The sequence below is a fragment of the Monodelphis domestica genome, chromosome 2 (assembly GCF_027887165.1).
Source record: "Monodelphis domestica isolate mMonDom1 chromosome 2, mMonDom1.pri, whole genome shotgun sequence".
In the NCBI taxonomy this organism is placed as follows: Eukaryota; Metazoa; Chordata; class Mammalia; order Didelphimorphia; family Didelphidae; genus Monodelphis; species Monodelphis domestica.
In genome coordinates this window covers 400289778-400314627 of record NC_077228.1, presented here as the reverse complement: position 1 = coordinate 400314627, position 24850 = coordinate 400289778, and the positions used below count along the sequence as shown (strand labels likewise).

At 33.4% G+C, this 24850-nt stretch overlaps 1 protein-coding gene across 5 annotated transcripts in view; it reads left to right on the top strand.

Moving 5' to 3' along the window:
• The window catches only part of PTPRK (protein tyrosine phosphatase receptor type K), a 734435-nt gene that overhangs the window by 569507 nt on the left and 140078 nt on the right, over positions 1–24850 (top strand). For all 5 annotated transcript variants that reach the window (XM_007484536.3, XM_056818748.1, XM_007484539.3 and 2 more), the window contains exons 9-11: positions 4522–4631; positions 6702–6903; positions 9844–9949. In XM_007484536.3, coding sequence (XP_007484598.1) covers positions 4522–4631; positions 6702–6903; positions 9844–9949 — 418 coding nt within the window. The remainder of the gene's footprint in view (positions 1–4521; positions 4632–6701; positions 6904–9843; positions 9950–24850) is intronic.

Sequence of the window (24850 nt, the reverse complement as noted above, 5' to 3'; positions counted from 1 at the left end):
AAATTTAAACCCCAGGGTGATGATAAAGGTAAATGCCATTCAACCTGTTTCAAATGAACTGATGTATCTTTCTTATTTGGGCTAATTCTTGATTTTAGAAGCTATGAAAATATTTTCATTGTCTAACAAACTCATGATATGCTTAGAACTAATTGCTTTGAAAATTCTCCTGTGAGAAGAAAAGGAGATAGTTGTTTAACAGTCAGAAGATGAGGGGAAAAGAGGCTGGGGAGCTGAAGGACAGACTTGAGATATTTGTAAATACAACTAGGTCTTGAGATTAGTGAGAATGAATCCTCTCCCCTTCACTGCCTAGTGGTTACATGATTTGAATTCTCCCTGTATATTTCCCCTGTCCTAGAACCCTATTTTATAGAACTTTAACTTCAAATAGTAAATTCAGATACATGAATACATCCACTTCAGGTTTAGCACAAATCTGTTCCTAACTGGTCTGTAACCTCAATCTGCTTGAGTTTTATGAACACCCATAGTACACATTGTATTGCTTAAGTTCTAGTAGAGGTTTTTTCCAAAAGAATATTGTCACAATATTGTTTGACAGATATGTCATATGGTCTTTGTTGGAAAAAAATATAATCTGTAATTTTATAGCCAATTGTGAGTTTTATACTTGATTACTGTGTAGCCTTTATATGACGCATTTTTATTGCATACTGTGTTCTTTTGTCCCTCTTCTCCCAATACACATCTTTCACACATCCTGAATAACATTAATAATATGCATAGTGTTTTATGCCTATTATGCTAAATTTCTGGTTACCTATTTATGAATAAGTTTCTAATAAAAATGAATTTGTATGTTTTTTTAAAGCACTAACATTAGACAAAACCATGGCTTTCCCATTCCTTCTCCTAATCCAGGAAATTCATATGTAAATTGAAATATCTTTAACAGTATTATTAATTTTAATTTTAGTCCTTTAGTGTTTGCTTTTGCTGTTTTTAATATGCAATTATTGCTACATGAATTTGTCATGGCAACAACTTAAATGTACTACTTCCTTATTGCATTATAAGATTTAACCAAAAATGCAAATTTCTGATCAATTTTATCATATGACTTTTCAGCTGTTCCCATGTGAGCTGTATTTTCAAAATACAAAGTAAGAGCCTTCTTAATGTGCATTTTGGGAAGTTGAAGTAGGTGGGGAAAGGAAACAAATCATAATCTGTTGCTTAAAAGATCAATGGATGATGGCAATCTGATTAAGTCACTGTACTAAATTATTGCCACCTTTCATATGTAGAGGAAGAATAAATTATCAGCCATATAATAGAAAGATATGATTTCACAAAAAAGAATTCTAGGGACATCCATAAATCAGAGAAGCCATACCAGAATGATTTCTCGCCAGGATCCTAAGGTAGAATTTATATTTAATTTATTGGATCCCTCTTTCCCCCCTCCCCCACAAGGCTAGAACTTTTTTGTTGTAAAGATTTTGGTATCATTTTTTATTCTAGAACTCATAAAAATCAATAATAAGAGTTGGCTCAGCCCAAAAAAACACCTCATGGGGGACTTTGGCAGAGGGTGGTTGTATATATGTTGTAAAAGTCATTTATGATGATTATATTTTAATGACTCCATTATACCTTCTTTATTGCAAGTGCCCTCTATATCATTTGGTTTTAATGTATCTTCAGTATTCCCTCAACTTTGTAGTATAATTTTTTTCAGGTTTCCCCTGTTGGCCTAAATTAATTGAAATAATACTGAAGGGAATTATTAAAGAAATATTAGCAGAAGACCACAAAGTAATAAGTAAAACTTCTGGCTCTCTGTTGAAAGGAAGAGATGATGTGGAGATATACAATGATGTCCCATGGCAACCTATTTGTTGCCATGGTGATGGCCATTTACCAACTTCATACTACATTTAGCCAAACCACAGGTATACACAGAAATTGGCAGCCTTCTCAAAATGATCCCCCCTTCAAAGCGAGAAAACTGCAGACTGGCATCTCTCTTAGATCTGCCAAACAGCTTTTATGTAGTTTACCCGGCAGCTTAGTCACTATCATGGCCTAGTTGCAAGTTGTTTAAATCATTTTCTTCACTCCTAATTCCCTGAGAGAATTAGGCCAACTTCTAGAAGCAGCTTGTTTTCTCCTCTACTTGTCCATCTCAGTAACAGCCCTGAGCTAAATGCAGGATAAGCACTGGGGCCTTGAACAATCCATAGAATTTTTTGAAATGAACCTTATTTACTGAATTCAGAAATCTAAGCAAATAGATGGAAAAAGTGTTTTCCATTTTAATTTTTCTTGTCTGCTTATTCGTAAAATTCAGAATTCTACAAACTGATTTCCAAATAGCCCCCTATGGTTCCATGGTGCCTAGTACCATTTTAAAATTGTTGGCAAAATCTATGTTGACTGAACATCGTAACTACAGTTTTGTGATTAGATATTTCCTCCTTTTTTGAGGTTTCTATCCTTCCTACAGCCATTTTCTATAAAATAGATAGGATAAATGGAGAAATCTTTTTCTCTCTTAATTAAACTAGTAAACATGCTTCATTTGACGGGAATAGATACAACAGGTCATCCTCTGGAAAACAGAGCCTTCCCAATAACAGTATCAACAAATGCCACAAAACACACATAGGGGTTGTCGTGGCCTCTCAGCCTCTAAGTGTTACAAATCTATATCAATAGAGTGAAGCAAAACAGCCCAGGATGCCTTTAGTTAACTTATCCCCAAATCTTTCACTGACAGATGGATGAACAGTTCTTATGAAGTTTAGTGTTAGCGTCTCAGCTGTTTACTGTGGACTTCTTTGCTTTCATGAATTTATTATTAATGTGCCAAATTATGTTGCCTGTCCCAGAGGTCATCTCATCATTCATGGTCTCCTTGTAGATTGAATTGAATCTCACTGTTGTGACAGACTGTTCGCTTTGCCTTGATGCTGCTAGCCACGGTGCAAAGCATTTGCTTTGATCTAGTGATTTTTAATTTATTTCTCTCCTTACAAAATTGCAGTATACTTTGAAAATACATTCCCTGAAAATGTCATGTGTGAAGTTCATTAGAACATTAGATTAAGGAAAATATTAATTAAAAATATACAAGCAGACATTTAGGTTAGCTTTAAAGAGGGGAAAATACTATAAAAACTGAAGTATAAGGCATATTTTTAGGTATTATATTTCTTTTACTTCTTCTTTCACCAACTTTTCAAAAGCAGTACTCAGAGTTCTAAGTGAATTTATGTTTAATTGTATAAACTACAAAAGAACAAAAAAAAATAGCATGTGCTATAAATGGAAGATTACTAAGCTTTCCAAACTGTCGTTGTTGTGATTATCAGTTGTTATGAACTGTTCTTGGCATATGCAGGGTTTTGGGTGAAGCTTCATACCCTGTTACACCTGGGGATACTTCATAATTGATTATTCTGATTAAAAGAATATCACCTAAAAAAATCCCCACAACTCCTGCTGTTTTAGCTTCCCTTGGAAGCTTTGAAAAATGTTTTTCATTTGAAAGGTTAAAGCAGCAGCAGCTGAATCTCCACCATTAACAATTCATTTTTAAGAATTTATGTTTATTAAGGTTATATTTGTTCATGTAAAAGTATTTGAGACAAAACCAAACATAGTAGTAATGAATGGTCTAGTTCTATTGAATTTGGCTTTTAATTTCTCCAGATTGAAATAGTGTTTTGTTATGGTAGTTAATTATTCTCTGAACTCTGTTTGCTTAAGCTTGTTTGTGAGGCTTGTCACAGTCTTCAGAAAATTATTTCTGGAAATTAGTCTTGTTCTTGAAATAAATACATTAATATCATCGGAGAGGTGTAATGAAGTCAGATTAGATTAAATACTTTCCTCCCAAAGCACTTCATTTCCATTCAACGCATTTATTGAGTGTCTGTGGTATGCAAAATGCTCTCCTTGAACGGAATTTAATCTGCTCTTCACTTTAAGGAACATCTTCAAATTCTTGTTTTTATGTCCTTGTACTATGTACACCTCATTTGTCAACATGAATATCATTGGATACTTATCTTTTTAATTTTGAAATATTCAATCTGGGTTGTCTGTAATCTTATCTACCGGAGAGGTAGAGGCAATTGAAGAGGTCAGGCGTTCTGATCTGCAGTGATAAAGCCTTTTAGAAGTATGTTTTTAGTTCAGCATCAACTAGGTATGCTCCTAGAACAATAATCCATTATGCTGCCCAATGTAGGGCAAATCAACTTAGGTGAAAATTTGCCTACCAATCAGCTATAGGATCATATCCATGAGAGGCTGTTCCACTTCCACCTCTGCCTTAAGATACCTAGTCTCTTTTGTACAGATTTGTTCTAGATAGAAATTATATAAATACATAATACATGTATGGAGGTCAATTATACATATACATGTACACAAAAATTTACATTTATTTTCTAATTAATTGATCTAGCATATCTGATTTAAATTTCTATTTATCTATCTGTCCATCTCTCTATTAATGTATTTCTAACAAAACTCTTCTCGTTTTAGTGCCCGGCCCAGTTCCATTCAAGTCTCTTAAAGGAACCTCATTTGAAAACAAGATCTTCCTGAATTGGAAAGAACCTTTGGATCCAAATGGAATTATCACTCAATATGAGGTATTGATGCGAACATTCATTTTAATGTGGATAAACATGTTGGAAGGTAGATAGAGCTAAGTAGAACAATAGGAAAGTGAGATTTAAGAATAAACAATATTAAAATCATTATTGTTTCACTTAACTGTGGTTTGTAATTGTGAATGCAGTGGAAAGATTGCTAGATTCAGAATCAAATCTTCCTGGGTTAGAATCCTCACTTTTCTGTCTGCTCTCTATGATCTTGAGGGGTTGAGAGGTCAAAGGAAGGCAAGGAGAGAAGGAATACTCATATATATGGTGCCCACTACATGTGTAAAATACTTTATAAATAATACCACATTTCTTCCTCACAATAATCCATAGTTCTCTTTCTGTCTCCATTTTACAGTTGAGTAAGCCATCGTAAATAGAGGTAATGTCACTTCCCCAGAATCTAAGGCCAATTTTGAACTCAGGTCTCCCTTTACTTCAAGCCTAAAATTCTCTCCACTATTCTGCTTCCTAGCTGCTTCCTGGGCATATTTACATTCTCTAACCCTCAGTTGCCTCAATATAATAAAGATGTTGGGGAAGATGGATTATAAAGCCCTTTGAATTTTTTATATATTTGGTCTCATAAATAATTTTTGTCTAATACAGAATTTTGAAACAAATATAAAACAATATCTAGAATTTTGAAAACCCTAATCTAAATGTGTGATTTTCATTCCCAGAGGTTGGTGGAGATTATGTCAATCAGTCTTCTTCATGGTTATATATAATAAATGATAGAATTCACAAATATACAGAACACTAATTTTCAGTCTTGTAATATTAATGGATAGCTGTCCAAAGTTGTGATTTAATAGAGACCTGGGAATGTCACTTTCCAAGTAATACAAAAATAGGAAAAAATGAATATAAATCTCACTCTAGGAGTTTAAAGCCAACTTTGGTTATTTCTTTTGAGACTCTATCCTTATGAGCTTAAGAATGGGATGAGCAGGATATTAAAATACAGACAATTTTCAGAGTCTTTGTCTATTTCTTTATTTTTTCCTAAATGAGAGATTACTGAAGGATCAAGTCAAAAAGTATTCATGTCTGTATAAGAATATCTATTCCTGCTTACATTTGATTAAAGCTTACAAAATACTTAAATTTCCAGTGGCTACCGAATGAGGCAAGTGCTTCACTGAAGTGGAATCATGGGACTATTCTAGCAAGTTGTGATTATATTATCATACCTTGAATATTACTTACATAAAAATGTGCTAGTTGACTTCGAGAAATGAGGTAAAAAGGGAGAGTTTTCTATATATTGCTATGAAATTCTAAATATAAATTCATGCGTATTCCAGAAAAGAGAAGATAGAAAAGTTAAATAAAGTAGATAAAAAAAATAACATTAACATGTAGAAAGGTATAGTTAGGAATGGCTTATTTTAATATTTGTTCACTACGTTAAAGCTAACAAGTATTTATTAAGTGGCTGCCATTTGCCAGGTACTGTATTAGCCTCTGGTGATACATAAAGAAATTAAATAGTCCTTGTCATCATGGAGTTTCGACTCTACTAGAAAGATAAAATAAATACACAGAATATATTCAAAATAAGTACACTTTGATTTTCGTGAGCATCCTAACAACTTGGAGGAGTCTAGGAAAACATCTTCAAAAAGAAGATATATAAAATGAATATTAAATGATTTTTATTTTAAAGAACCATTAGTGGGGAGGCAAGAGCACCACCTTTGTTAAAGACACAGATTTGTAAGAAGTAATGTTCCATATGGGGAAGAGCAAAGTGTTTTATTTGACTTGAATATGAAAAGCATGACCATAAAAATGTGTAATCAGACAGAAGTACACATTTGAGTGAGATTATTATCGACTTTAAATAATAAATGAGTTTACATTTTATTGTATAGGTAATGGAAAGCCACTTTCTTGAACAGTGGGGTGACATGGTCAGATCGGAACACTGAGAATATCAATTGTGTAGTTGGATGAAGAATATATTGTAAAAGGAATACTGCGGCTGTTAAGATCCATTAATCATATTATGGGGCAAGTAGCTAATAAACCATTTGTTTCTTTAACAAACAGGTCAGCTACAACAGTATCAGGTCATTCGATCCTGCCGTTCCTGTGGCCGGACCTCCCCAGACTGTGACAAATTTATGGAATAGTACACATCATGTATTTTTGCATCTTCACCCTGGAACAACCTACCAATTTTTTATAAGAGCCAGTACAGTCAAAGGCTTTGGCCCAGCTACAGCAATCAATGTTACAACCAATATTTCAGGTATTAAAAAAATGATATGAAAATATTATGTTTGGTTTAAACCAGTATGTTCTAGGGATGTTTATATTTTAAGGTGTATCTTAATACATTTAATATAGTTCAAAATTATTTAAGATAATTTCAGATCAAATTATTTGTTATGCCTGCCTAACTTCACATCTAATGAGAATCATATATTTTTAATTTTAACAATTTTCCACCAAGTTTTTCTATTAAGAGAATAATTTCATCATAAACACCAATTTTAGAAATCCTAGTATTTTGGAAAAGTTTGTCAAGTGTTGGCACCAACACTTCAAATAGAAAAAAATGTCGCCAAAATTAATTTCCATCACTTCTAAGATTAAGTACAGAGCAGTGGAGATCTTTTACTTATGTCATAGAATAACTGTTCTTGTCTCATCTTTTCAGTATCATACAATATAGCTAATTCCAAATAAGCACTTTATTCTTTCACGGTTGCACGCTCATATACACACACACACACAAATGTAAGGAAAAGGATGAATCGTAAGATGATAATATTAATACATTTCACTTTTTATAAAGATGATGCTATGCAAGATAAATGATTTTTTCTTCTCCGTCAAAAATATTAGTCAATAGTCATTGAACTTTGTGGGAAAAGATACTATCTTGTTCTGTTGATTATTTTCACTTACATATTAATTTATTTTTCATACAACTATATTAAAGGTATAATTATTGATGAGACTACTAAGTTTATTAAAATGCTTATTTTACACATATGAAATTGGAATTATTTCCTCACAGGCATGAGTATATGTATGCACATTTAAATACACATATAGCCATATATGTGGAATTACATCATGCGCTTATCATAAAAATATTTTACAGAATATACATAGATCACATTTACACGTTATGTAAGCTAGTCAGAATTAAAGGTTATTATTCTTCATATTTGTACCAACTTCAAGTTTCAGAGTTACAAACAATATTTTTCATTACTCTGCTGTGATATTATGTAAGTTCCAAGAACAATTTGACATCTAATATGGTCAAACTCATCATTGTCTTCTCTCTACATGGAAAAGTGCTGGCAGTTATATGTAGCAATCTACTTTATATTTCCAGATATAGAGATCACTCTTGCCATAAGATACCATTAAATTTTAAGACTGACTAAAAAAAAAATTCTTGATCACTTACTGTAATTTTCCTTCTAATATATTTCTTCTCCCTATTCATATCATTCATATTGGTATTACTGAAAAGTAAAAAGCAGTCCAGTATATGAGACACTTCTGTGTATATATGGATTTATAAAAATTTAATGAATTCATTGTAATTGCAAATATTTTATAAGATCTTTGGTTTATTCTCTTCTACTTCCCTTTCCATGTTTCTTTTTAAATGAGTCTAGTACACATCATCTAACAATTATTTTTGATAATATATCAAATATTAGCTCCTCTGATCTTTTCAGATATATCATCATCAGAATTTAAGTCAGTTTCCTTAATATGTTTTAACAGTACATTTAAAATCTGTTCAAGATCAGAAGGTCTCTCTATAGATAAAAATGTATGCCTTTAGAAAAAAAAGGAAGGAAACCAGAGAATTTTCAGAGTTTTTGTCATGGGGCGTACTCGCTTTAATTTTGCTTTTTATTTCAGTTCAGTAAACATAACAAAGTATTTGATATTAATTCCATTTAGGAAAAATATCACTGTATATTTCCTTCTAATATTTATGTTATGCTTATTAATATGGCAAATTTTAAAATATATTTTATCTACATGATTCATCAGAACAGCTGAAAACTAGTCAAGTGAATTATTTTATAACACTTGAATGAATGATATCAGTCTAAAATGGAATGAACTATACAAGAATTCCTGTAGATTGCATGTTAATTTAGCAAGTATTAACATTATCTGTGTTCTGTTGTATCTGCATTTATTTTGTTAAATATTTCCAAAATACATTTCAGTTTAGTTCTGCCAATAAAAGTTTTCAAGGCCCCCATGTTTGACACTTCTGATTTGAGTCATTAACCATCACTGAATAGCCATCCATGTCTTATGGCAGTTATTGAAACAACACACTATCCATCCCTCACTTCTGCCCCTGATTAGTTATTTGTTACACAGAGGAACACATTGAATTATGTTGCCTCTTTCCCACTCATCCTTTCATTCACTGACTCATTTCCCTCTTCCCCTCCAAGCAACTTCATTGACTTTAGATAATAAAAAAGTTCCTCATTAAAGTGATAGGCACTTCTTATTAATATACAACCCAATAATTGGCTGAATACAAGCTTTTTTCCTTTCATTTTTTAACCAAACAGAATGGATCATATATCTATAAACAGTCATACTCTAAATCCCTGTGAAACCTCTTTTTACATAAAACTGTTATATAATGGAAAGATCTCACTGAAAATACAGAAGTCTGCATTCTAGACCTGTCTTTGTAATTAACTGCTTGTGTCACCCTGAGCAAAACTTTTGACCATTCTGAAGCTCAGGCTCTATATGTACAAAATGAGATTTCCATTATGTGATTTCTAAGCGTTGTTTCGAATTCAGCAACTCGGTGACTTTTCTTGATGATATTTCATATTTATTTATTAAAGAACTTGCATTGATTCTTATTTATATAAGGAAGCTTCACTGAATTCGTTTGCCTCCTCCTACTTTTGCTCCAGATATCATTTCATGGTTTCTAATCAACCTCTTTCATTTAAAAATCAACAAGAAAATGTTTATTGCCAACACATTCAAAGATAGCAAATACCTAAAGTTTTGTAGTAATTAGTGCTATGTGGTTTGTTCTAATGAACATTTTTATAATTAAAAATTACATCAATTCTCATTTCTTTTGAAATTTAACATCTATTAGACTCAAACAGTGACAAAACTGTGTTACTTGATCAAAGCCTCTTTTTTCCCGTTTGCCTTCAATCAGCTCCCACCTTACCTGACTATGAAGGAATTGATGCATCTCTTAATGAAACTGCCACCACTATAACAGTGTTATTGAGGCCTGCACAGGCTAAAGGTGCACCTATCAGGTAAGAGGAAGAAAATGAGTATCAAGAAATAGCCAAGAAAAGAGTTTATATTTTGGTAGTATAGTAGCTAATAAAATATAGTTCATTTCTAAATGATAAACATTTGACATTACTGTCAGAAGGTTTGTTTTTCTTGACTACAAAACCTACAGATAGCTCTCTAGTGAAAAGTAAATTCTAAAGGGATTCTTAGGTATCCATGACCTGTATTATCCTCCTTTCTGTTATTTGATTTAGGCTGTTGAGCTTTTTTTTTTTCTCTTAGTATCATTTTATTTTGCTTCCTCTCTTGGTATCTATGGTATATGAGGTTTGAAGTTATTTGTCAGAAAGAAGATTGGAAAGTAACTCTTTTTCAATGCAGTAAATCAGCTATTATGTAGTGAATTTCATATATATGATTGAAAAATTGGAAGTTGTGGAAATAGAAGTAGAATAATAGCATTGAATACAAACTATCTGACCTTTTTCTTCCTGAAGTACCTGTTATTAGAAATTGTGTTAAAGCTATTAAGTTTTATTTCATATGCCCCTTTTTACATAGAATTGAGAAATATTTTATCTTACATTTTCCTAATGATAAAATTTGTCATTTTGATTTCAAGCAATAATTCAAATGACTTCCCTTATCTTGCCCCCTCCTTCTCAATGTAACAAAGGTTCATTCATTACTATCAAAATGTACATAGGGTAATACTCATGTTCAAACTCATAATAATATCTAAATTTACATAGATACATCCATAAAGTAATCAAAATTATAACATACATGGTATAGAAATAAGGTACCAAGATGATTGTGTATTGTCTGTTACAACTTAGTGCTTCCTTAGCATTTATAAAAATCTGTTCTTTTAACTACATAAACTTAATATTTATGCACAGATCCTAATTGTATATTCAACTATATAGATAAAGATATAGATATAGATATAGATATAGATATAGATATAGATATAGATATATAACCTTCTGTTTGGTATCGCAATTATGTTGAGGTCTTTTGCAGCCTCATTAGAAAGTTTCTTGAGGCCAGTGACTGAATCTGGTTTCATTTTTGTGCATTCTTAGTTCCTAGTTAATAATAAATTTTTAATACTTTTGTTAAACTAAATTAAAACAATATTAAAATATTTAGTTGTTTCTGATCTATATAAAGTATTGTTGGCAGCTTATAAAGAGAGGTATAAAAATAGATAGTGTCATACATGTTATATTTTGCTTCAGACCAACTAAGAGGAGTTTGATAACCAACAACAACAAAAAAATTAAAATATTCACCCAATAAGAAGACAAAAGTTATTGAAATACAAGCAAGTGATAAGATTTTTACAAGATAATGTTACTCTCCTGTGTAACATTTAAAATAGTTGGTGACCATAAACTGTTATATTTAAAAGAGTAGATGTTGTAAACTGTAGTGAGTTAAAATGGTGGAAGATATAAATTGTGATAGATTCTAAAAACCAGGCATGGCTCAAAGAACACCTTGCCTTATTATAAGCATGGGTCCAAGTACTTTCATTGTTTAGCAAGGAGTTTTCTCCCCTAAAGCAGTCTTAAGTACAGGTGGAGTAGAGGTCCTCCCATTTCTGTTCCTGGCGAGTTCTCACATCAAAATGGGGAATGTTTCCAGTAGGGAATTTGTTCCAATGGAGGATTCCTCAATGTGGAAATTTTTAACATTCACAAGTCTAAGAAATTTCAAGATTTACAATCCTCCCTGATGATCATTGGTAGACTCGTCTCCCCATTGATCATTTAACATTATCAATTTTTAATACTAAATGCACTTTTAACTATAGATATACATGATATTCAAATTTCTAAGAGGAATTAGAATAGTGAGTGAGGAAATAGAAAAGAAAAGAAAGCAAAAATAAGCAAAACCAATGTTTTGCTAGGCACATTGACAGAAAGCCAAATTAGGGCCAGTCCCTTTTGGCATAAATCTGTACATTTACAATAAATGTTCAATCAAAGTTCAGTTTAATCAATCATATCCAAAGTTTATTCTTGATCTTCTTGATGAAGTGTAGGTTTTCTGGCATCTTTCTGCAACAGTTCATTCTCTCGATTTAGGAGTTAGCAAGCCTATTTCTTGAAGATCTTTTCTCAAACAAAATTCAAAATCTTGAATTTTTATAAAAGTAGAATCTGAAACAAAAAATCAAAAATTTCAAAAATTCTTAGATTTTAAGTTAAAAAACACCTGAGAAGATCCTTCAACTACTAGCTTAATATCACTTTTTCTGTCTCTAGATAACAACTGATTGAATGAATGAATGAATGAATGATTCAAAATTATTTATTGAGCTCTTATTGCTTTCCAAGCATAGTTGTAAGAGATCAGGATATTAAAAAAAAAAAAGACAATTCCAGCAGTTTACATTGTGGCAGGGTAACAAGTCATATAATGGGAGTGTAGAAAAGCTAAAACAATTCTAAGTGTAGTCATTGGGAAATCTGTTGTCTCCCTTATTGCCTTCCCTCTATTAATTTTTTTACTTTTCTATTCTATATCTAGCTTGGTTTCTACATATTTTTTTTTGCATATTCTCTCCTCTATTCTATTGTAAGTTCCTTGAAGCTAGAGACTTTCTTTTGTTCTTCTTTGTGTCCTCAAAGATTATCACAATGCCTGATACATATATAGTAAACACCTAATGTTTATTGACATTAATTTATTTGGAACACCTTATTCCAATGTAATGATACTATTGAATTACTTCTTATTCTAAGGCTCTGCCAGATGGCATATAAAATAGTATGGAGCTATGTATGAATTCTTGAAGTATTGTCTGGTATGTGGGACTGTTTAGATAGTAAGAAGTACATTTGTACTGACTCACCAGTCTAGATAGCAAGGCTTCAAAGGTAATGTTGCAATCCAAATGATTTATAGTTATTGAAATAAAATTCCAGAAGATAAATTATCTTTTTTTTATGCCAAGCCAAAAAAGAACCACTAATATTTCTATAGGTTTTTATTGTCCTTTTACTTTTCATTTTAAGATATGGTTAAAACTTGGTTTTGCTCTAAAGGAAATGATGTGTGAAATACATACTAGTCATGGCTAAAATCATACTATTAAAGTAAATTCCAAAATTCCAATAATGCTGCTAGTCAAAATCATGTGTCTTATGCTCTTACTTAGGGCTTCTTAATTTGAAAGAATACTTTGGTCCTTGGTTATTTATAGTCATTTCTTCAGGTAGTGATCATGGTCTTCCTTACACTATGTTCATATGTGAAAGTTTATAGCATCTTTTACTTAAGAAGGACTTTGGATTTATCTGTGTAATTACAAGCTGTAATAAGGAAGACTTGATTGAGTGTCTCTAACTATATTTATGAAGCTATCTGAAGGTTTTAAATTAGAGTTGATGTGCTAATTTCTATAACTACTTTGTACTTTTAGTCATCTGAATGAGTATGTGCTTTTGCCTTATTCTGGTCCCTGGAATCATCTTTGCATTCAACCATATCATAATTTAAGCCATTGCTTTTCATTTTCTTTCATTTGCTTACTTGAGATATCCACTTTTAGCTGCTGAAGTCAACCAGGTTTCCAATATGGGAACCATTTGTTTTGTAGAGAAAATGATATTCCTACTTAACCATTAACCAAACTGAGGCAAAACAAATTATCTCAGTTATTCAAGGTCAGATATGTAGTTAGTAACAATCCCTGACCCAGATAGGATTTAGAGTGAAAAGGGATATAGAAACCATCTGGCCTGGTCCTTGTCTAGGTGAGGTAACTCAGAGCTATCAGTCAATCAACAAACATTTATTAAGTGCCCAAATGCTTAGCTCTGGAAATTAAAAAGACAAAAGGAAGCCCCTGCCCTGAAGGACTTTAAAATCTAGTCCTCAGGATTAGCAGAGCAGGTGTTCAAACACAGGTCCTCTACATCCAGATAGTTCTAGTACTTTACCTATAATATAAACTCCTGAATCTTACATTACTTGGAAGTTTCAAATTCCAAACTATAATTTCTTATTGATACATATTTAGAGTATATAAATTGATAGAAAATCAAGGTTTCTGGCCTCTAGAATTCAATTGGTTCAAGGTTAAATCATTTATACAGGACAAAGAATCATAATATTACAAGTAACTTAAAGTGAATAAAAGTCAAATCAATAGGAATATTGCTTCTGAAAAGGACATATCATATGATTGGGTGATGAAACAACTCACCATCCCTGTCCAAATCATCCTTAGTGATCTTTCCTGAATTGTGTCATTTAATGATAAAACTATTAAATTGCCTGAATGCAGGAATATTTCTTTTTTTTGTATCCCTAGTAATTAAAACAATGTTTGTTGCATAGCAAACTCTTATATACTTTTTAATAATATATTCACATGTTTATTCATTTATCTTATGATCCTACCTCATTTTAGCAAGTACAGAGCAGGATAACTAAAAAAGGTGGTTTCTTATGGAAACAATACTCATAAGCAACTGATGACTTTTTATCTATGAATAATGCTATACTTGAAGAAGAGAACTTACATTTACTTCTTTTAGCTTGTAATTACTTGGTTTAATTTATTATTTCATGTATCAAACTACAGACTGTCTTGGATTTTCCAGACTAGTTCTAGCTAGTTCATTTCAAGTATTTACATAAAAGTTGAAATTGGGACTTTCCATTCACATCCACACTAGCTGTCTCCTAGTTATCTTCTACTAAAACATGCTTTTTCTTCATTTGTGCTCAGCACCAACTTTTGATCCACATTTTCCTTTTGAAAATCCATTACCTTAAAATCTTTCTTTCCCAACACATTAACATGTTACATCTAAAAGTAACTACATTTATAATTCAGTGTTGCTGCTGAACATATAACATTATCTTTACATGGAGGCAAATTAAGATTGGTCTCTTCCTAGGAATAGGCCCCCCTATGTATTTTTCTTCTACTTCTATTTCTGGCACAGTCCTTTATTTTAATCCCCCAATACTTTCTCCTCTTTTCAGTGCCAAAAATAGCACCACATTGATCATCATGTGGTCAGAAAAAGTTGCACAAAATGTTATCAATTTTATCTTTCTCTTATCCAGAAAGAATTCTTGTCTGTATGCTATAAAACATGTTTTGTAGACCTGGTAAATTATACTGAAGAAAATTCCTTTGGGATTCATTTTAAGGCACTTGATGTCCCTTGGAAATAAATCCACTCCATGTTTAATCTGGGCTTTCCAATCTTACCCAGTACTTCAAAAAATTGTCCTTTTAAGTCATCATAGTTTGATGACCCTAGATTATCATTAATTTTTATTATTTATTTATTTTTAATTTTATGATATTTTATTTGATCGTTTCCATGCATTATTCATTAAAGACAAAGATCATTTACTTTTCCTCCCCTCTCGCCACCCCCCGTAGCCGACGCATGATTCCACTGAGTATCACATGTGTTCTTGATTCGAACCCATTGCCATGTTGTTAATATTTGCATTAGAGTGTTCGTTTTGAGTCTTTCCTCTGTCATGTCCCCTCAACCACTGTAGTCAGGCAGTTGCTTTTCCTCGGTGTTTCTACTCCCACAGTTTGTCCTCTGCTTATGAATAGTGGTTTTTTCTCCTAGATCCCTGCAGAATGTTCAGGGACATTACACCGCCACTAATGGAGAAGTCCATTATTTTCGATTATACCACAGTGTATTAGTCTCTGTGTACAATGTTCTCCTGGTTCTGCCCCTCTCGCTCTGCATCACTTCCTAGAGGTCGTTCCAGTCTCCATGGAATTCCTCCACTTTAATATTCCTTTTTGCACAATATTATTCCATCACCAACATATACCACAATTTGTTCAGCCATTCCCCAATTGATGGGCATCCCCTCGTTTTCCAGTTTTTGGCCACCACAAAGAGAGCAGCTATGGTTTTGGAATCAGTACCATGTTTGTGTCATAAAAAGAGTTTGGTAGAAACCCTCTTTGCTTATTATGTCAAATAGTTTGTATAGTATTGAGATTAACTGTTCTCTGAATGTTTGATAGAATTCACTGGTGAATCCATCAGGCCCTGGGGATTTTTTCTTAGGAAGTTCTTTGATGGCCTGTTCGATTTCATTTTCTGATATGGGATTATTTAAGAATTCTATTTCTTCTTCTGTTAGTCTAGGCAGTTTGTATTTTATTATATATTCATCCATATCACCTAAATTGGTGTATTTATTGCCATATAATTGGGCAAAGTAATTTTTTATGATTGCCTTAATTTCCTCTTCATCAGAGGTGATGTCCCCCTTTTCATCTTTGATGCTGTTAATTTGCTTTTCTTCCTTCCTTTTTTAAATAGATTGACCAGTACTTTGTCTATTTTGTTTGTTTTTTCAAAGTACCAGCTTCTAGTCTTATTTATTAAATCAATAGTTCTATCACTTTCGATTTTATTAATTTCTCCCTTAATTTTTAGGATTTCTAGTTTGGTTTTCTGCTGTGGGGTTTTAATTTGGTTGCTTTTGAGTTTTTTTATTTGCGTTTCAATTGATTGATCTCTGCTCTCCCTAGTTTGTTAATATATGCACTCAGGGATATGAATTTACCTCTGATTACTGCTTTGGCTGCATCCCAAAATGTTTGAAAGGATGTCTCGCCATTGTCATTTTCCTCTATGAAATTATTAATTGTTTCTATGATTTCTTCTCTAACTAAACGATTTTGGAGTATCATATTGTTTAATTTCCAATTAGTTTTTGATTTGGTTTTCCATGTACCATTACTGAACATTATTTTTATTGCCTTGTGATCTGAAAAGGCTGCATTTATTAGTTCTGCTTTTCTGCATTTGTGTGCCATGTTTCTGTGAACTAATGTATGGTCAATCTTTGTGAATGTGCCATGTGGTGCTGAGAAGAAGGTGTATTCCTTTTTATCCCTATTTATTTTTCTCCATATGTCTATTAATTCTAATTTTTCTAAGATTTCATTCACTTCTTTTACCTCTTTCTTATTTAGTTTTTGATTTGATTTATCTAAATTTGATAATGGTTGGTTCAAGTCTCCCACTAATATGGTTTTACTGTCTATTTCTTCCTTCAATTCTCCTAGTTTCTCCATTAGAAATTTGGGTGCTATATTATTTGGTGCATTCATGTTGATTAATGATATTTCCTCATTATCTAAAGTCCCTTTTAACAAAATATAATTACCTTCCCTATCCCTTTTGATCAGGTCTATTTTTGCTTTGGCTTTATCAGATATCATGATTGCCACTCCTGCCTTCTTTCTGTCAGTTGAGGCCCAGAAGGTCTTACTCCATCCTTTAATTCTGACCTTGTGGGTGTCTACCCGCCTCATGTGTGTTTCTTGAAGACAACATATGGTAGGGTTTTGGATTCTAATCCATTCTGCTATTCATCCATATCACCATATCATCCATATCATCCATATCATCCATATCATATCATATCTGCTATTCATACCTTTTAGTCCAGTGATTTACTTTAAATCAGTCCCCCTTGTACTTCCCTTTCTACCCCCTCCCTTCTTATTCCCTTCCTTATTTTCCCCTGTAGTCTTTTTAAAATCCACCCCCTCCCTTATACTGCTTCCCTCCCCACCAGTCTGTTTTTTACCCTTCTACTCCCCTATAGGGCGCAAATCTATTCTCTTCCCCAATGGATTGGATCGTTTTTCCCTCTTTGGGTCAGTTTCAAAGTACGTAAGAGTTGAGTATTTCTTATCTCCAACCTCTTTACCCTTCTAGTGTATCGATGTTCTCCCCCCTCCCGCCATGAGCTTCTTTGTGACATATAAATTTACCCCCATTTGTTTCTTTTCCCATTTCTTTTAGTCATAACCTCTTTTCTTTTTTAGCTTTAGTCATTTATATATATATACATATACATGTATATGTATTTATGCATGCATATATCTATATACCTATTTATGTCTTGTCCTTTCATCCTATACAGTTTGTCACTGTTCCCTCTGAGTGTAGTTCTTCTAGCTGCTCAGGTGATAGCAACAGTTTTTAAGAGTTGCCAATGACCTCTTTTCTTATAGGGATACATATCATTTTAACTTATTGAGTATCTTAAAATTTTTTTTTGTTGTTGGTGTTTTTTCACCCTCTTTTTTAATTACCTTTTGATGATTCTCTTGAGTTCTGGGGTTGGACTTCAAATTTTCTGTTCAGGTCTGGTCTTTTATTTATGAATGCTTGGAACTCTTCTGTTGTGTTAAATGACCATACTTTCCCCTGTAAGAATATAGTCAGTTTTGATGGGTATTTTATTCTTGGCTGAAGACCTAGTTTCCTTGCTTTCCAGAATATCGTATTCCATGCCTTTCGGTCCTTCAGTGTGGATGCAGACAGATCCTGTGTTATCCTCACAGTATTTCCATGGTATCTGAATGGCTTCTTCTTGGCAGCTTGTAATATCTGTTCTTTCATATGATTGTTTTTGAATTTGGCTATAACATTTCTTGGTGTTGTCAGTTGGGGATTAAATACAGAGGGTGATCTGTGGATTCTTTCAATCTCCACTTTCCCCTCTTGTTAGGATCTCAGGACAGTTTTCCTGGATAATTTCCTCTAGTATTATGTCCATGCTTTTTCTTTTGTCGTGGTCTTCTGGTAGTCCAATTATTCTTAACTTGTCTCTTCTTGAACGATTTTCTAAATCGTCTGTTTTGTGAATGAGATGCTTCACATTTTCCTCAATTTTTTTATTCTTTTTGTTTTGTTTTATAGTGTCCTGTTGCCTTGTGAGGTCAATTGATTCTAGTTATTTTACTCTGGTTCTTAAAGATTGGATTTCATCTCTGGCTTTTTGGTCGTCTTTTTCCTTCTGGTCTGATTTTCTTTGAAGATTGTCTTTCATCCTCTTTACCTCGTCTTTCATCTCCTTTGCCTCATCTTTCATCTCCTTTGCCTCATTTTCCAGCTGGATGATTTTGGCTTTCAGGACACTATTTTTTTATTTTAGTTGAAGTGCTTCTGTTTCCAGATGACTTATCTTAATTTTTAAGTTCTTTTCCCAATTGTCTTCAGCCTCTCTTAGTTGTGTTTTGAATTTTTCCACAGCCTGTATCCAATTCGCTAGGATTTCTGGTTTATCGTTTGCTGATCTCTCCCCCTCTGTTCCATTTGCTGAGTAGTAGCTGTCTATTGTAGTTTCTTTCTGCTGTTTCTGTTGTTTGTTCAAATTCACCCCTTCTTTACTCTCCTTATTTGTCTGTGCTCTTGTTCCTCTCATTTTTTTGTTTTTTGGGGACTTCTATCTGTCTCCCCTTTTGGTGCTTTAACAGAAATCTCTTGGTGTAATCTCTGGGGGAGGGTTGTTCGGGGTTTGAGCTTTCCTGTCCTCTGAAGGCTTTTGATTGGCTTAAAATCGAGCAGTCATTGAGGATGGATTGGGAGCCTGGGTTTCCCTGCATTCTGGAGACTTTTGATGGGATTGAGCTCAGCTTAGTTAGGCTGGGTTTACTCTGAGTTTTAAACTTCCGGGATGGCTGGAGCAAATATGGAGGATCTCTAAAGCTCTGGCCAGGCTGTCAGGTCTATGCTCCTTCTAGGCTGCCATCTTGACTTTGCCTCTAGGTTTCTGTTTTTTCAGAAGACCCTGCTCTCTAAGGGGGGAGGGGTCATGGCTTGCCTGGGCTCTGAGGGCTCTTGATGGGATTAGGTTCACCTGGTTTGGGCTGAATGAGCCCTGAAGCAAAAAACCTCCTCCTCCACAATCTGTGTTGAATGCCTGGAGACTGTCCCGGGTTGTTTTCAAGTTAAGCCCTTCACCAGCCCTGAGGTTTTTGTTCTTTCAGAAGCTTTGAGGGCACCTGATGGGATTAGGTTCCAGTGGTGTGGGCCTAATGATCCCTGAGCCAAAAAAAGGAAGAAAAAAAAACAACCTCCTCCTCCACAGTCTGTGTTGAATGCCCGGAGACTGGTCCGGGTTACTTTCAAGGTAAGCTCTTCGGAGCAACCCCTTTGCCAGCCCTGAGTTTTCTGTCCTTTCAGTACCTCTGAGGGCTCCTGATGGGATTGGGTTCAGCTGGTGCCCTAAAACTGGGACCTCCCTTGAGACTCAGATGTGAAGGACCCAGGCAGGGGGCTACAGGCTTTCCCCTTCTCTCTATGTTTCCCTGCTGTCTGTGTTGGGCACCCTGGAGAATGGCTCAGGTTGCTTTCAAGGTGAGTCCTCAGAGCCCTCAGGTTCCTGCTGCTGCCATGGGCTCAACACACTCTACGTTGGGGGGGATGGGTCCTGGGACCTTCCTTCTGCCTACCCCTTAGATCTGAGTGATCTAGGGTTCTGGCTTTTGGGGTGCTGTCCCTTTTGATCCAGGTCCAGGAGGAGGGTTCCCCAGGTCTATCCTGTTGTTCAGCTTGAATTTCGGTGTCCTAGGAGCACTCTGTTTGCGATCAGTTAGGGAGGGTTTCCGAGGTCTGAACTTTCGCTGCTTCTACGCCACCATCTGGACCGGAAGTCCTAGATTATCATTCAAAATGAACAATATTTTAAAGTTTTAAGCATTAGTCCCATGGGCTACCAGATTTTTGTTAATATTCCAATATATTTGCTGTTTTTCCTAGATTTATTCAGATTCAGATCTAAGTAGTTTTAATTATGAATTATTATATGTAGGGGTTTTCTAGCTCTGGGCCAACATATTAAAAATTTTGACCCAGTGAAATTGTATTTTCAAAGGGTCACAGTTTAATTCCAGCTCTATTGCCAGGAGAAAAATTGTAATCTCTCCATCGAGATTATTACCTCATTTTGTTAAAAATGCAGTTTTTACCTTAGCAAGTTCTATTATAAGCATGGTATCTTTGCCTCTATTAATAACTGAAATTCACTGTGCTCTATTTAAGGCAAATATATTTATTCACATTTTATTTTGCAGGCATAATCATTTTCTATGTAGCCTTGGACAAAGAATTTAATCTCTCCAGGACTCAGTTTTGTTTTGTTTTGTTTTGTTTTAACTCTTAAAGAACAAGTTATACTTAGTGATCTCTAATGTTCCTTCTAATGATAATGTTCTCTTACTTGAAAGCATGTATCTTTAACAGCATACCCTACCTAAATTATCAAGTGGCTTCATGCAGATCTAACAAAGTGAAACAACATTGTATGGGGTAGTTAGTTCGATATTAGTACTGCTACAAATAGAAGATATATTCCTATACAGCAAAAAATGAGATTATAATACCATGAAGTTGATCTTTATGGCACCCTGAGTCCATAAAAACCTGACCTGTACCGCAGTTGTGCTTTTTGCCAAAGAAAATGAGATATTAAGACTTCACACACTACGCCATCTGAGGTTGAAGTTTACAACTGGAAACAAATTGAGCAAGACAATTCAGAATTGTTAAAGTATAGGAAGCAAAGAACCTATTTACATATGGGGAAACGTAATGAAATGAAATTAAACTTTCTCTTCAATGAATCACACAACTGCTGATTTGAACTCTAGCAAGAGAAGACAATTGTTAGATCAGCTCAGAAGTATATTCTTTGTCCGGAAGGGAAGAAAAGCTACTGGGGAGGAGAATATATCTCCCACAGCATATAAGAGAAACATCCTAAACATTAGTACGATGCGAAGAATGCTTGTGTTCATTGTTGGATGCTGGCTCTTGAGAATTTAAGATGAGAAAACCCAGTATACCAAATCTTAAAGTGACTGTGAATCTGATATTTAATGGAATAATGACTCGAAATTAACCCAAGATTAGTTATCACATTTAGTTTGTCAATTAATTTAAGTATTATTTTCATTGTGGTAATGTAGCTGAATCAGGATTTTTTTCAAATTAATGCTGCTTTTCTAATTCTACCTGAGTGAAAATTGAGGCAATTGGTGTTTTTCATGCAAAAGTTTTTCAATTTTATTTGATAAATTGTCAATTTTATTATATATAATGATGCCTATCCGTTTTGCTTAAGAATTCTCTTCTCAGTCATAGTTTTAAAAGATATCTCCTGTTCTATTCTGAACAAGTATCAAATAATTTTAATGATAACTTTATTAGATTTTTTAATATTTACTGGTGTTATACTCCCTATACTCTTCAATTTTTTCTATATATCCCTTGAAATCATTTTTTTTAAAGATTAATTTCATCATTTTTTAAAGCTCTAGTTCTACAAAATAAGCAATTAATAGTCTGGTATTTTGCTATGTAAATTCACTTGGATAGTATCATTTCTATGATTTTGATTGGCACAACTGAGCAATTCATATCTTTGCAATGATTTGTCTTCATTAATATCTATCAATCAATAAATCAGTAAACATTCTTTATGTATTCTTTATGTATCTGCTAAGTGCCATGTATGGTGCTAAATGATGGAGATATATAAAGAGTGAAAAGATAGTCCTGCCCTTATGCAGCTCATAATCTAATGGGGGGGACATAACATGGAAATAAATTCATACAAAGCAAGATATGTACATAATAAATTGGAATTAATTAACAGAAGGAAAGCACTTGAGTTAAGGTGGGTCTGCAAGTGAGATTTTAATTGGGACTTTAAGGAAGACTGGGAAGTCTTTAGTTAGAGAGAAGGAGGGAACAGTTGAGGGACAGTTAGTTAGTAAGTATCTGAGGCTGAATTTGAACTCAGGTGCTCTTAATTCCAGGATAGATCCAAAGATTTATTCACTGATCCATACGGCTTCTTCTATGGAAGATGAGAGATATTTTATTATTATATTCATAGAAGTTCTGACTCTGCCTTAGTAGTCTGACTCACAGATAATCTGTGTATTTTATAGTTACAGGAATGGAATTTTTCTATCTAATATTGTTGGGGTTTGATAAGTACCACCCAGAAAGGCTAATGATTTGTTTTATATCCTGCTTCTTTTCAAAACTCATCCATTATTTTGAATTTTTCCCATAGGATCTCTAGGATTCTTTAAGTCTGTCATTCTTAATATGGCATGGAAGCTGGTCTATTGGTTTCCTATGGATTTTATTTTGTACATTTAAAAACATTTGAGAAGGAATAAATAGGTTTTAGCTGACTATAAACAGGGCTCATGAATCATAAAAGGTTCATGTTACTTTAAGTAGTCATTATATCTTCTCAAAGTAGAAAGAATTTTATATCATTTTTACCTGTGCTTATTTCCTCAGTTTCTTTTTCTGCATTTTTTTCTATAGGTAGGATTCTTCAATCTGTCAAATACTAGCAGTTAAAATGGATATCATTGCTTTTCCTTGATCTTAGCTCTGACGGTCTCAATACCAGAAGGAATAACCCCTAAGTTTGGGTAGGGGATTTCTCAGAAATGGGGGTTGGGATGTACTGCAACAAGAATTACCTCTCTAAGAAGCCCAGGTCAAAGAGTCCTAACATTTTGGTGTGTTAGGGGTTACATCATTGGTTTTTTTCTCTTCAGCCACCTACCAGTTTGCCAGCCCTTTGCTTCTGCCTTGGAATCAATATGCAGTGTTGATTCTAAGATGGAATGTAAGGGTTTAAAAAAAAAAGAATTATTGAGTTTCTGAGGAAGGGATATCTCCTTTCAATAAATGCTTTTGATTATGTGAGAAATTATTTCCTTTTTTTAAATTTTTTTTATTTTGATGAAACTGCATCTCCCATAATTTTCATTCTACTTTCATATTAAACACATATTATTTCTTATTAACCATCTTAACTCCCATAACACCCTCCATCCTTATAGACCACTTTCCTATTTAGAACATTCAGTTCCTTAAAATAAGAATGTCACTATGGGTGTTGATTATAGTTTGGTGTACTGTATCATCTCTGTTGTTGGCCTTGGTATGAAGATTGTTTGTTAAGTTCAAAACAATTAAATTACTATTTATCACCATTTATAAGAATTATGAGGAGTCCTACTACTTCCTGCATTCTTTCCTAGTATTCTATTTCTGTCATTCCAGAAAAAGTATAAGCCCCCCAGATCTGTCCTGTTATTTTTATCTTTTTTTTTTTGCAATCACAACCAAAATAGTTCTCACCTTTTGGCCAGCCTTCTGATGCTGAACCTCTGTATTTGGTTAGATTTCTCTTTGTACAGAAGATGGGATCTGGCAACTGGCCAATATGAGCTTAGTGACACCCTATGGGAGGATTCTTTTTCTTTGTCAAAAAGAATCAATTTTTTAACCTTTAGATTTTGGTTATAGTCCATATGAAAATATGTCACTCTTACTACACTGCTAATTTTGTTACTATTGTAGCTAGTACATGTTAACTATTAGTACTTAGTATTTCTTTGTTTTTTCTTATTTATTTTTAACATTCATTTTTTCAAAATTATGATTTTAAAGTTTTCCTTCCCTACAAACCTAAATGATATAAATGATAATTTGATATCAATTATATTAGTTATGCAAAACATTTCCTTATTAGCTATGTTAACAAAAATGACAAAAAGCAAAAAAAAATGTAAAATATAAAAAAGATGTCTCAAGTGTTCATTTTATCTCTTTTTAGAAGTGAATAGGATTTTTCATACTAGGTCCTTTGAAATTCTCTTGGATCATTGTACTCATAACAGTAACTAAGTTTTTTACATTTAATCATAATTTTAATATTATTATTATTATTTTTACTTTGTACAGTTTTCTACTATTTCTGCTCATTTCACTTTGCATGAATTCATAAGTCTTCCCAAGTTTTTCAAAAATCTGCTTTTCACATCTAATAACATAGATCCCATCTTAATCAGATAGCACAACTTGTTTAGCCATTTCCCAATTAATCTCTATGGCATATGGACCTTGTAGTGATATTTCCAGGTAAAAGGGTATGTATAATTTTATAGCATGTTTAGGTATTATTCTAAATTGTTCTCCAGAATGTTTTGACCAACTCACATATCCACACACAGTACATTAGAATCTTAATTTTTCCACGTTTTCTATTATTTATCATTTTTT